The 13282-nt window shown below is 41.9% G+C and overlaps 1 protein-coding gene across 1 annotated transcript in view; it reads right to left on the bottom strand.

Moving 5' to 3' along the window:
- Positions 1-7516: 7516 nt before the first annotated feature.
- edem1 (ER degradation enhancer, mannosidase alpha-like 1) overlaps positions 7517-13282 on the bottom strand; it is a 43800-nt gene continuing 38034 nt past the window's right edge. The window contains exons 10-12 of the mRNA XM_038810759.1: positions 12480-12576; positions 11166-11351; positions 7517-10324 (exon numbers count right to left, since the gene is read on the bottom strand). Of these exons, the coding sequence (XP_038666687.1) occupies positions 10235-10324; positions 11166-11351; positions 12480-12576 (373 nt within the window). The 3' untranslated portion in view covers positions 7517-10234. The remainder of the gene's footprint in view (positions 10325-11165; positions 11352-12479; positions 12577-13282) is intronic.

Genomic DNA, 13282 nt, shown 5'->3' with positions numbered 1-13282 from the left:
TCAGGGCATAACGGGGAGTCTAACTCACAACTCTAGATTATTTTGACAGATGGGATGGGCAGGCTATCCAGAAAATCAGCCATGATTGACTTGTCTGTGGGAGGCTCAGATTTATATAGGTCACAGTAGTAGGATGTAAAAGCTACATTGACTGAGACAGGGACTGAAATGGAGGTTGCCACACGGGTTGAATATCTGGGGAATCTCATAGAAGTTGATTAGCGTTTACATTGGTTTGCTGAAAGACTTCTTCCCATATTCATAGAAAGTACCCCTGGAGCGCTGTTGCAGGCAGCCTCCGAGGTCGTCGGGGGGGGTGGGGGGATTTGGCCCCAGGATTTGCCCCCACAGTGGCCTGGCCCAAGATTGGGGCCCACCGATCTGCAGCCCAGCCTGTGCATGGGGGCACTCTATTCCTCCACGCTGGCTGGTGTGGTCCTCCGCCATGGAGATGATCCCCCCTGTGCATGCGCTGGGTTGACGGCAGCACACGCTGGCGCACCCACACATGCGCCAACTTGCGCCAACCAGCGGAGGCCTTTCGGTGCCAGTTGGCACAGCGCCAAGACTCTTCCCCGCCGGCTGGCACAGCACAAACCACTCCAGCGCCAGCCTCGCCACTGAAGGTGCGGAGGATTCCGCACCTTTTGGGGGGGGGGGGGCAACGGCAGAGTAGTTCACGCCACTCCTCGCCGGCAGGACCCCCCCCCGCCCCGCCGGGTAAGGGAGAATCCCACCCCTTATCTCCATAGCCTCTGCTCAGTTTGTCAATTGTGCTGCAGACCCAGAGGCACTGCTTCTACAGACCCCAAAACTGTTGCAAATCCCTCTGCTCCCCTGTGATGAACCAACACTTCCTAATCCATCAAATCACCGCAGAACCTCCACAAACATTCCAGTCTGTCCACAAACTTTGAAAGTTGTTACGACAACCTGGGCTAGTGCATGGTCAATTCCGAACCCACTAGGCTCAAAGTTGCAACACGGTTGAGATTAACTCGGAATTTAAAAAATACCTTAAGTCTCTGGTTGCCGAGAGAGAGAGCAACACAGCCTCTCCTCTCAACAGCCAGGTGCTTCCTGCTGGGCTCTCTGAAAACCCCACCTGGCAGGACCCAATTGCTGTCTGTTGCCAGGCAGGATACTATCCTTGGCCAATCCATTGGCCACCAGTCAACCTGTCGAACCAAATCCTTTCAATCGCTCGGGTGTCATAAAGTCTCAGGTTTTCTGTTCAAAATCTAAATCTTCATAGCAGTGTACTATTTGCAACTTTTGAGTTCCTCACTTTCACTGCTCGACTTAAAGGTTTGTCTCCATTAAAGATCCATGGACCAATACGATAACGACAAAGTAAAATAAATATGAAATAAAGGAATCAACAAGAAGGGCTCTGACAAACCTCCCTCCCAAAAAAAGGATGAAATGTCAGGACACGGACATTTCATTATGAGGAGACACATGCCTTATTTTGATCTGTGTAAGACATATCTCACAAACATGTGTCCATTCATCCATCCTGGTTATCTAGGTTCCATTCCCAATTAATAATGAATCAGCCTTTAAAACCAGAACAAATTCCCACATGTCCTGCCACTGGTATCTCCTGTGCTATACACAGTACCTTCCTTCAATATTTGGGTGGTACCACTACCTGATGAACAACCATCCATTCCTCATTGGCAGATCTAGGAGTATGTCTCCACTTCTGCAGAACTCGTTCTTAATGTAATAGTACTCTGGAAGCCTCTCAGTCTCAACTTCTGTGAGAGCTGACTGTGCTAATCTGTGTTGCTGGATCTGCCTCCTGGACTGCATTTAATGAAGTCCTATTAAACACTTCCTCAGTATCCTCATTCTCAATGACAGTTTTGGCTACTCTACCATCTGATTGTGGTGTGACTTTAATCTCTGGTGGTAGACTTTGTTTATCTATTGCCCTGGTCATCACACATGATGAAAAAATATCTGGAAAATTGTCCGTGTAACTTTTCTGGTCTCCTTATCCTCCCTCAGACTCTGTGTAATCATGGGTGAAGCTACAACCTTCATTCCTGCCAAATAATTTCCCAAAGGTCCACTGGTAACTTCTTAACCACACAGCCAACTCCTGGACCTGCCAATAAGTCACACTTCAGTTGTACCTTATACAATGGAACTGGGATATAATCTCCACTTTTCCCCTTTGCTTAACCTTAGCTTTCATTGAGCTGAAGGGGAAAAATGCTGGAAAATCTCAGCAAGTCTGGCAGCATCTGTAGGGAGAGAAAAAAGCCAACGTTTCGAGTCCGATGACTCTTTGCAAACTAACAGACAAAGTGGGAAATATTTATACTGTGGAGTGAGAAATGGGTGCTAATGGCCACAGATACCAAGGGGGAAGAGTGTTAATGGCAGTCCCCAGAGAGGACAAAAGATGTGAAAGGTCAAACAGCAGGGAAACTATCAAAGGATGAACTGTAGGTGGGAGGGGAAGGGGGAAGCAAAGAGGAGAAAGGTGCAGGAAAGGTGGATAAGATTGGGGGGGGGGGGGGGGGGGAAATTAAATGTATATAAAGAAAGAAATGGTAAAAGACAGTTAAAATGAAATGAAAACAAATGGGTCGAGGTGGGGCTGATCATCTGAAGTTGTAAAACTTCATTGTTTCAACTTCAAACTTCAAAAACCATCGACTTTCATTGAGCTTTCTGGAGGGAAAACCAATTCACTCTTCACTAAGGGAGTTTGCGTATCAAATAGTTATGGGTTTGGCTACATCATATGAACATGGGATGATTTTCCCCTTAGACAAAAAACCTGCATATCTCTCATCTACCACATTCATCACGCCTGCCCCCACAGCAGTGTTTACCTCCGGTCTCCCAAGTCCAGTTAGAGCTACAGTCGGAGGTTTGTCAGAGCCCTTCTTGTTGATTCCTTTATTTCATATTTCTTTTCAGTATTCTCCTTATGAACCCCAACAAGGCTTTTCATGCAGCTTCCAGCAGACTGAGCAAATGTGCCCCACTTTATTGAAACGGTAACACTAGACCATTGAGTTTCACCTCCACCCTCAATACCTTCCTACCTGGTCTGAGGAGATTATCTCGGAGCATTCCCAGCTATCCATTCCTTACCGTGTGTACCTGCCTTCCTTTCACTCTACCACTTCCTATACTTTACAAAGTTATGGGGATGACAGAACAAAAGGTTTAAACATATAAATCAGCTCATAATCATCAGCCATTATGGCTGCTTGTCTAGTGGCTCCCTTTGGTCTTGAACATGGGTTCTTACCACAGAAGGTAGTGAATTCTTAAATTCTTCTGAGATTGACTTCTATTAGTACCTTAAATGTAGTTTCAACTCCCATTGCTCAACTACACATATTAAAATTGTTCAGCTTTATGCTGTTAATTTCAGTACATTTGTACCAGCTGTTTCCTTAAATTCTGAAACTTTTGCCTATATGCCTCAGAAACCAATTCATATGCATCCAGAATAGCCTTTTTACCTCATCATAATTCTTAGACACTCCTTCTGACAGGGAATCATAAATTTCCTGGGCCTGCTCTATCAATATACTTTGCAGGGTAATGTCCATTTTTCTTTCAGCCATTTAATTGGGTTGTCAAATGCGATGAAAAATGCCTCTACATCCTTTCCTTCAAATTTTAGTAGGGCAGGTATGAACTTAAGCAGATCATCACTGGGTTCCATTCTAGGGTTAAGCTCCCCTCCAGCTCCTGGCAGCTTTTAATTTCCAGTGCTTAAAGCTGGAACTTTCTCGTTTTTGCTTTGTCATCCAATTCCAACTTCCTCATTCAATTTCTAATTGAAAAGCTTGATCTCTCTTTTTGTTGCATATCCATGTCATTTTCCATGTTTAAAAATTCCCTCTCCTGCTCAAACTGCAACCAAATTCTCTCCAGCTCAATTTCCCCATAAGAAAATATCTGTGATGCTACACTACATGGACTACTTGTTCTTGGGCTCTCCTGGGCTTCCAACGGTCACAAGCACTCAACCAATATACAATAGGCTGCCTCTCCACTGGAAATTCTCCATTGCGCCAGCAGCAAACCCACGGATTTCCCAACATCATGGGGCTGCCGAACCCCACGCAATATATCGGACTTCTTAGCTTTAGCTGACACCTCTTTTTAATTAACTTGCCAATACAACTGGTTTGTCTTTTCAAAGCCCTTGAAAATAAATCAAACCAGCTGAAGAAAACCCTTAGCAGCTTCCAGAGCCATCCTGTTAGACTGTTAGAAAGCTGGTGTCTCTTTTTAAAAAAATACTGTACCCCAATTCATCACTGTCTACCATTCCAAAGATCATGGAAACAAGCCCACAAATTATGTTACGGCATCCTGGGCTAGTGCATGGTCAATTCCAGCCCCACTTGACCCAGAGTCACAACACAGTTGAAATTAGCTCCCCCATAACTAGTCACCAGGTTTGTAAATTTAAAAAAAACTCTTATTAATAACTATAATTAAATAGGCAGCAAATACAACTGATCAATTATCTAATTTCTACCCCTTCCTCTCACTCGCCCCACTCTCTCTCCTCACACACACACACTCAAGACAAAGAGGAAAGAGGGGTGTAAAAATACTACAAGGATAAGAGTGTTTCAGATGGACATCATCCAGTTAGATTCTTTCAGTCCAGGCCTCCAGCTAAATGAGGTCTTTGCTTTCAGTCTAAAGATTTTCACCGTAGTCTCATCAGCATCTCGAGACATCTCAGACTCAAACAGGCAGGAAACATTTGGGAGAAATAGAGAGAGAGAGCGCGACACAATCTCTCCTATCAGGGAGCAGGAGCTTTCTGCTGTGTTCTCAGAAAACCCGACCTGGCATGCTCCAATCCCTATAAATTCAATCAGGTCTTCCTGCCTGAAGCGAGCTTCGATATTCACGTGCCTCGAATATTGCTGCCACGTTCTCTGGGTGTGTAGGATTCCTCCATTTTGACAGCAGCAAATCAGCAACTGGACTGAAAAATTTAAAATGGATCGTTTTGTAATAAGGAAGAGGGGGCCCGAGACACAAACAGGCCAGGATTTCAGAACTAAACCTGCTGGAGAGAGTGGCTCACGCCAATCCACAGCAGGACAAACAGTGGTGGTGTGAGCTGTTCAGAAGAGTCCACAACAGGACAAAGCAATGCTAGTGTGAGCTCCAGGACATCAGATGAATAACCCATACAGAAATGTAACATTGAATGATGTGAGATCGTGAGGGCCAAGCAGGCTCGCATGTCGCACGAAAGGCAAGTGAAAAAGGGTGGGTCACGAAGTTTGGGTGGCGTGGGTTGCGAAAGTCGACCGGCATAGGTTGAGACGGTCGGCCGGTGTGGGTCCCGTAAGTTGGCCAGTTGGTAAAAATGGGTCCCCGAAAAAAATGTTTGATAAACTCTGCACTAAACCATACAAAAAGTGCGCAACGTTTTCCCTTACACCATCAAAAATAACTACTTACGGCTCTTCTAAACAGAAGGCTTAAAGAATGCTTATGAATTTTGGTCAGAAACAATTGGGTACTTCAATGGTTAATTCAGAACTTAAAAAACATTACTTAGGACCTGCTTAATTACATATTGGAGAGATATCGCATGTTACTCGTGGCAAACGTGTAAAATTCAAGAGAAACACCTTGGGTGAGGTTGTCTCAAATCCAGATGGCAACAATTGCAGTATCATTCAATGTTTGGTGGATTTGAAGGCTATCAAGAAATTTAAAACAGCAATATGAACTAAAAATGGTGGGATCTTGAACTGTGCGAGATCAGAAAGAAATTGAAAGATACCATACCTTGTGGGTGTATAGGATTAAGATTCATTTTATTCTCGTGTTTTAAGATTTTTAAAACTTGTGGCTTTATACTTTAGATCAATAAACTGGTTAAAAAGTTAGCTGTAGCTTCTGCCGAAACACAGGATGTCCAAATCATGCTTTTTGAATGCTGTCACATTGTGAAATGAGAGACAATCTTAGGAACAAGTCAATATAGCAAGATAATTAGTTACATGCCGATTGATAAACAAGTTGGCATCTGATGTCTATAGCATTCATATAATCCCCATAGTACAGAAGGCGGCTATTCGGCCTATCAAATCTGCACCAACCCTCCGAAAAAGCACCAGCTAGGCCCACGTCCCCACCCTAACACCAAGCATTTACCATGGCCAATCCACCTAACTTGCACATCTTTAGACTGTGGGAGGAAACTGCAGCACTGAGGCAAACCATGCAGACACAGGGGAAACGTGTAAACTCCACAAAGTCGGAATTGAACCCAAGTCCCCGGCGCTGTGAGGCAGCTGTGCTAACCACTATGCCACCGTGTCACCAATGTTTCATAGGGAGTATATCAATTGGGAGGGTGGGGATCTTGCGCACAGTAGCTCAAGATATAACAAAGCTATCAAGAACATGCAGCTACAGACCTATAAATGTTTGGCGCTTCCTTGACAATTTATAGAAACGAGGATTGTAAGGACTGAAGAAGTTATGCCTTTGCCCAAAAAAAACGTATCTCCAAGTCTATTGCGTAGAAACATAGATTTCCATCGTTAAACAAATGCAATAACCCCATAAATTTGGTTGTCAGATTAGAATACTTAAAAGTCAAATCTCATATTAGCACTAGATGCTGATTAACACATCTCAATGTGGTGTTATGACTTTCATAGAATTTACAGTGCAGAAGGACACCATTCGGCCCATCGAGTCTGCACCGGCTCTTGGAAAGAGCACCCTACCCAAGCACACACCTCCACAACCCAGTACCCCACCCAACGCTAAGGGCAATTTTGGACACTAAGGGCAATTTCGCATGGCCAATCCACCTAACCTGCACATCTTTGGACTGTGGGAGGAAACCAGAGCACCCGGAGGAAACCTACGCACACACGGGAGAACATGCAGACTCCACCAAGCTGGGAATCGAACCTGGGACCCTGGAGCTGTGAAGCAATTGTGCTAACCACAATGCTACCGTGCTGCCCACGGTAGACTGTTAGAACCTGCCCGGATCCTATTGGCTGGGGACAATTGGTTACCCCCAGGACTCCTTGGGGAATACGAGCTCCCCCAATGAAGGGGGGCAGGGCAATCATTAGCAGTGCAGTTGTATAGGGCTGCCAGTGTGGTACTGGCTAGAGAGAACCAGTAGTGAACGCTGGTACTGTGCACACACTATTGTCAGATGATACTTTTTGTTTGACTCTACAAACTCATGCTGGATTCTTCCTGGCCCTCACAAAAGACTATCCACAGTTACCCACAATCAGCCAGGTAGGAGACATCATTGTAATGGAGAATGAAGCGAGTAGAACGATCCTTGCATCACTGTGCCTTGTGACAAAGGATGCTGCAACCCTTCACTTTACAGGTCAAAGATGCCCAACTTGCCAGTTACACAAAAATCTACAATTTGCATTGTCTTAGATGAGCAGAGCTTAGAAGCAGCAGAGTTGTGTGTTTTAGTCAGACATTTGCTAAATAATTAACAGCAAAGAAAAACAATGGCACCACATTTTTATTGACATTTGTTTGGTCCTTTGACAATTTCAATACCATTGCTTATTTCTGGGAAAATAAAATTTATACAATTTTTCTTTTATACAAGTGTATTGCACATTGATTTTGGTAAACTTTAATAGTTCAACATTGGCTTGTATATTAAACATCTAGCTTCTGAGTAAATACTTTTATTTGTAAGAAAACAAAATCTGACAATTAACCTTGCCAATGTATTTAAAAATCGGATGAAATGTGCTTTGTTGTTCTCTGCCACAGCACCCAGATTGGGCAATTTAGATAAAAGGCTGTGATACAAACAGAAATCACCCAAAATGTTAAAAACCTTTGCCATTTTATCTGAACATTTGGCACCTACATTGCACATATAACTGAAGGAAGATTCAAACACAGTTGAGCTCTGTTGCCCGGTCAGGCCTCTTCTACGCTCACACACACACAAAGGCCACGCCAGAGGGCAAACAGAGGCTGCTGGACAAAGTCATTCCAAGAGGCCAATACGTAGTTTGCAAAACAAACAGGTAAACTTACTCCAGTAACCAGAGTGCACAGATCTATCCAAGTTATTTTCGGTCCAATTTCTCGATTCAAAATTTCACAACCCAACAAGGAAACCATAACCAATAAGGGATTTTGATTAAACGGGGGTTAAAGATATTTTAAGTGTGCTGCAAGAAAGAAAACTGAAATGAAGTCCTGATGTGAGGATAGCACTGGAGTGGAAGGTATGCTTGAACATGATTTCACTGACTTTGCCTCCCAAGCCCCATTCTACCAGTCAAGGAAGACACTGAACAAAATAGGTGCTTCTTATTTGGAGGATAGTATTACTGAAATGCAAGCCATTCTTGCACAACTGGAAATGTGGTGGATTAAGTACAGCTCCTTAATTACTTGGGTCAGAAATTTCAGTCACAGGCAAAGTGACAAAATGTTGACCCATGGCATCATCTAAATTCAGCCTATTGACTGTAAAGCGATTGAGATGTCCAGCAGTCATGAAAGGTGCTATACAAATTCAAGTATTTTTCTTTTTGATGGCTATTTCACATTTCCTTTAATCAACGTCTGCACCCATCACAACTTACATGTTCCACACACACTATCAGCTGCCCAAACTACACAATTTTTGCTCTTCACTCCAAACATTTTTCACCAACTTGTCAAAATGTAGGGCCAACCCTTCTGGACTCCACCCACTCAACCCTACTTGCGTCAGTAGCATATGGAAAAGGACAATTCTGAAATTGTCACCATTTCACCCAGGCATTGACTCTTCACAGACCAACGAGGGAATATGCACACACAAAAGAAAGTGTCCTAATTTAACGGCTGCACATGTACAATGTAGACCAGGAAATAAGCAACCAGGTGGGATTTAAGAAGGTATTAACAGCTATGCTCACTATTTTTCTGAAAAGGTTCATAAATATTCCATCACAGTAGTTTAACTGGTTCTTTTAGAACCACCCCCATCCAATGTCATAATTCACCAAATACAAAACATGGAATGCATTTCAATAATCCTAATATCTGAAGATTCATTTACATCAGAGGTAATTCAGAAAGAGGCTTTGAAAGTATTTGATAGTAAAGCGCAATATTAAAAGGCAGGAAATGCAAAGCTTAACATGAGCATTCATTAACTGCCAAAAATGAGAGAAAGATTCCTAGAGCAAATGTTATCAAAACTAAACAGAACACGATTGGAAACTAAAACAATTGTGCAATACCAGGGAACGTTTGAATGCTGATTACAGTCAACTGCCGAGTTCCCAAAGTGAGCCATATCAAGATGGAGGAGGTGCTACGCAGCTTTCAAACACCTTCAAGGGTTTGTGCAGTCTTGGCCCTGCTGCTGCGATGATATCTGAGCTGTTTCAGAGGCAATGAAGTTTTACTTTCAGAAGACAGGTCACAAGAGGTCATCCGCAAAAATAAACCAAATTGCAGCAATGAATATGCTTCATAATCATGGCATACTTGAACATTAGTGTTGCAGCCCACACAGGCACAGTTGTAGACAAGCCCAGCCATCTCATGGACAATGCATACACATTAGACAGCAAAAGTTAATGTAGATTTGATGCTCAGATGTGAGATGCATGATGTGCGTATGATGAAAATACTGATAGCTGCAAGGCACATTAGGCAAATTCTGAGCCCACCCCCCCCCACCCCACCTTCAATACAGTACTCCTGGAAAAAAATTCCAAAAAGTGGTTTTCATAGTTCAGATCATTACCATTTCATGGTTCTCACATAAACGTGCAGCACTTGCATTAGCATATATCCGATGTGCACTGAAACTCTCATTTCAAATCATTATACATTTAAGGGTAAATTACACAAAAATTCAAACCCACTTAAACAAATACCTAGCATATGTCTTCTAACATTTTATTCTTTTTTGGAAGAGCCCAATAGTCAAGAGATTATGCCTACGCCTTCACAGAAGACATTATTCATCAAAAACCCACCCATTTAAACAAAAAAAAAATTCTTCCCCCTGCACAAAAGCAAAGGTTTGGACGTAATATCACTATTAGAGGTGAGATTACATGTCCTACAAATGTTTTGAGAAGTTGTAAAAATCACAATAAATAAATGTCAATATATTTGTACACAAAATAAAAAGTTGCATAGTTGAAGGTTAAGTCCCTGCCTATTCACGTACAAGCCCTTTTTATGAGGTTGTTTAAAGAAGTCCCACCATCTGGTCAATCTGCTGCATGTAAACTCCTTTCAAGGGCAGTGCATATCTCCGTTCACTGGGGACTTTGCTGCACTGTGGAAACATTATTTTTGAAACAGTTAGTTTTATCACAGCAATAGTTTCACGTGTTGCTAAGTTAGAATAGGGGGAGATGAATTCTATACAAATGAAATGATTTACAAACATATGCAAATAGCAGCTTTTTAAAAAAATTGTACAAAGTTTTGTAACCCGTATGTTTGCCAAATTAGATAGGTATAGTGGTACAGTATATGACTAGCATTGGGGGAGTTAATGTGCATATTCCCATTAACCAGCACACCGTGAACTGGATATATTACTAGAATCCCCATCCTGCAGCACATACCAATATCTCTCACCTTGAGCAGGCAAAGTATTCAGAACAGGAAGTACTCAATGAATAATTCTGGGGTAATTTTTTTAATCAATTGTGCAGTTTTGTCTAAAGTCTTTTGGATTAACCTTTATGATCAGACAATAGGAACTACACAGCAAGAAACAAAAAATAGCTAATGCAACATAGGTAGGTTCATTTCATTTGTAACTTTACTCTTCCATCCATCTGAAGTTAGTGACACTTTGAAACCGATGGACAGGATCCAGACCACTGATCCATGGCAATAATTGAACACAAAACATTCTGGTTGCAAGGTTTAGGCCTTTGGGGCAAAACAAAAAACCATCAAGGCAACTCAGAACCAGAGAGAGAGAGAAAAAGAGAGAGAGAGAAATAACAGGGTATTTAAATAGCTGTTCATGACCATGCATTACAGGATGTGACACAATCTCGGGCTGTTCGGCTAAGGGTCCATTATATAGAAAACATTAGAGTTCTATTATTTCACTACTTTCAAACCACAACATACAAATCCCAGTGGTTTACTTTACTTACATTAATGCTGGAATTGGCGGGTTTGTGGTCCAGCACTCCAGAGTTATCTACAGTACCTTCTTCTTTAGAAGATACATCTTCCCAAGGCTTTACTCTGAAAAGCTTATCGACTGGCAAAATATGGCCTTCTGTTGTAAAAATATATTTACTCCCAGATTTGTGCAATGGGTTGTCTTCATCAAATAGCTGATGAGGTAGTCAAAAGAGAGATAGATTAAAAGTTGGTTTCATCCACACAACTAATACTAAAAGCAACTAGAACAGAATCCTATTTGGATTATACACTACAAATGTGCAGCTAAGGGATCCTTGCCCATTACCACTAAATATCAATACAGCAGGATGCCAAATGTAAGCTTGAGAAAAACAAATTTACAGCACATACCAGAAGGAGCTTTTTTTTTGCACAAGGTATGACGAACATTGAAAATACATTTCTAAACAGTGTAGACAGACATGCGCATATCTTGGCTCTTGTATGTTTGCTAATTACCTGTCTTGGCTCTTGTATGTTTGCTAATTACCTGTCTCCCCTGGTCCTCACCCTCCTGCCACTTGAAATTGTTCCCCTTTATTTACTCTGACAAAACTACTGTTAAATCTCCCCTTCACTTTCACCACTAAGGAGAGTAACTCCACCATCTCCAGTCTCTCAAAGTAACCTTGTTAACTATTCTCGTAATTCTCCTTTCCACCCTCGCCACTTCCTAAAGTGTGGTACCCAAAAATGGATAGAATTCACCAGCGGAATCCTCATGATTTAGCATAACTTCATGCTTTGTACTTTGTCTCTAAGTCAAGGATACTCAATTTTTTTAAAAACGCAACTTGATCTGCTACCTTCAAAGTTTTCTGTTCTTGCATCGCTTTTAATTTTACCATTTATGTTATTGTCCCTCGTTCTCCCTACCAAAACAAATTACTTCAGGCTGTGTTCTACATTTGCCACGGGTCTGCCCATTTCACCATTTTATTAAAGAACAGAATGTGCAATTTTTAACATGGAACACTGCTGTGCCCTTGTCCAACCATTTCCCACCCTATATCCTTGCTTCACATCAACTTTACTTGGTCTTGGCTCTTTAAATACAACATCATGGAAGATGTATTGGTGTTGCATAGTAAGGTAATAAAACCAATCACCAGAGCTCAAAACTAATTTGTATCGTCTTCAGTGTTAACAGTTCTGAACCTTAGATCAATCCATTATTCTATAGTTATATATTTTTAAGAAACATCCTGGAAAGAATACGGAGATTAACCAACTGACTGCCTTTGAATTTATAATTCGACTTAATGTTTACAGGAACATACCAAATATAAATATTTGCAGGTCTCGCTGAGAAAGAAGCTCTCCATTCGATCCTCCTTTGATTTGTCTATTACATGGTGAAGTGTGGCATAACCACATCTATTTGCAAAGAAAATGGTCAACGGCAATTAGTGTCAGATTGGGACGTGTTTTCACCATGACAACAAAATTCCATTGTACATTAGAATAAACAACTTCTCGTTCTTTTCTGCGGTCTACCATAGTCTGTTGATCATAATTTTACAATAGACAATTTACTTGTACCAAAACAATTTTTGGCCCAGCTACCTTCAAGATCCACTGGCAACAACACTCTGCTGTTGATTCAGCTATTTATCTCTGGAATAAACTAGGGGACAGGAGCCCCTCCCTCTTGCAAAATCTGTTTCCACAAGTGTGCCTCTGTATAAGGAATCATTTTTGACAGATGCCAAGTTAAATGTTGAAATTCTCACCGGTATTTGACAACAGATTAGGCATTAAATGATCCCAATATATAACTATTCATCGGTGATGGATGATTGTACAGCACCTACAGTTTTGTTCTGTGGTCAATGGAAACCAAGTGAATAATACAAAGTTAATAGGGAGCATACACACTTGCAATATCAACTGCAGAAAATAATGTCCTGCTCCCCAACCACTTTGTTGCCAGGTGCAAAATATAGCTTAGAATACCTACTCATACTTAAGACAATGAGGCATCTGAGATATAAATCTAATAAAAAGGAAAACACTCAGTGCAGAAGGGGGGCAAGGTAGCACAATGGTTAGCACCGTTGCTTCACAGCTCCAGGGTCCCAGG

Source organism: Scyliorhinus canicula, chromosome 11 (assembly GCF_902713615.1).
Source record: "Scyliorhinus canicula chromosome 11, sScyCan1.1, whole genome shotgun sequence".
Lineage (NCBI taxonomy): Eukaryota > Metazoa > Chordata > Chondrichthyes > Carcharhiniformes > Scyliorhinidae > Scyliorhinus > Scyliorhinus canicula.
Note: the sequence above shows the minus strand (reverse complement) of the source record. Positions and strands in the feature narration are given on the sequence as shown.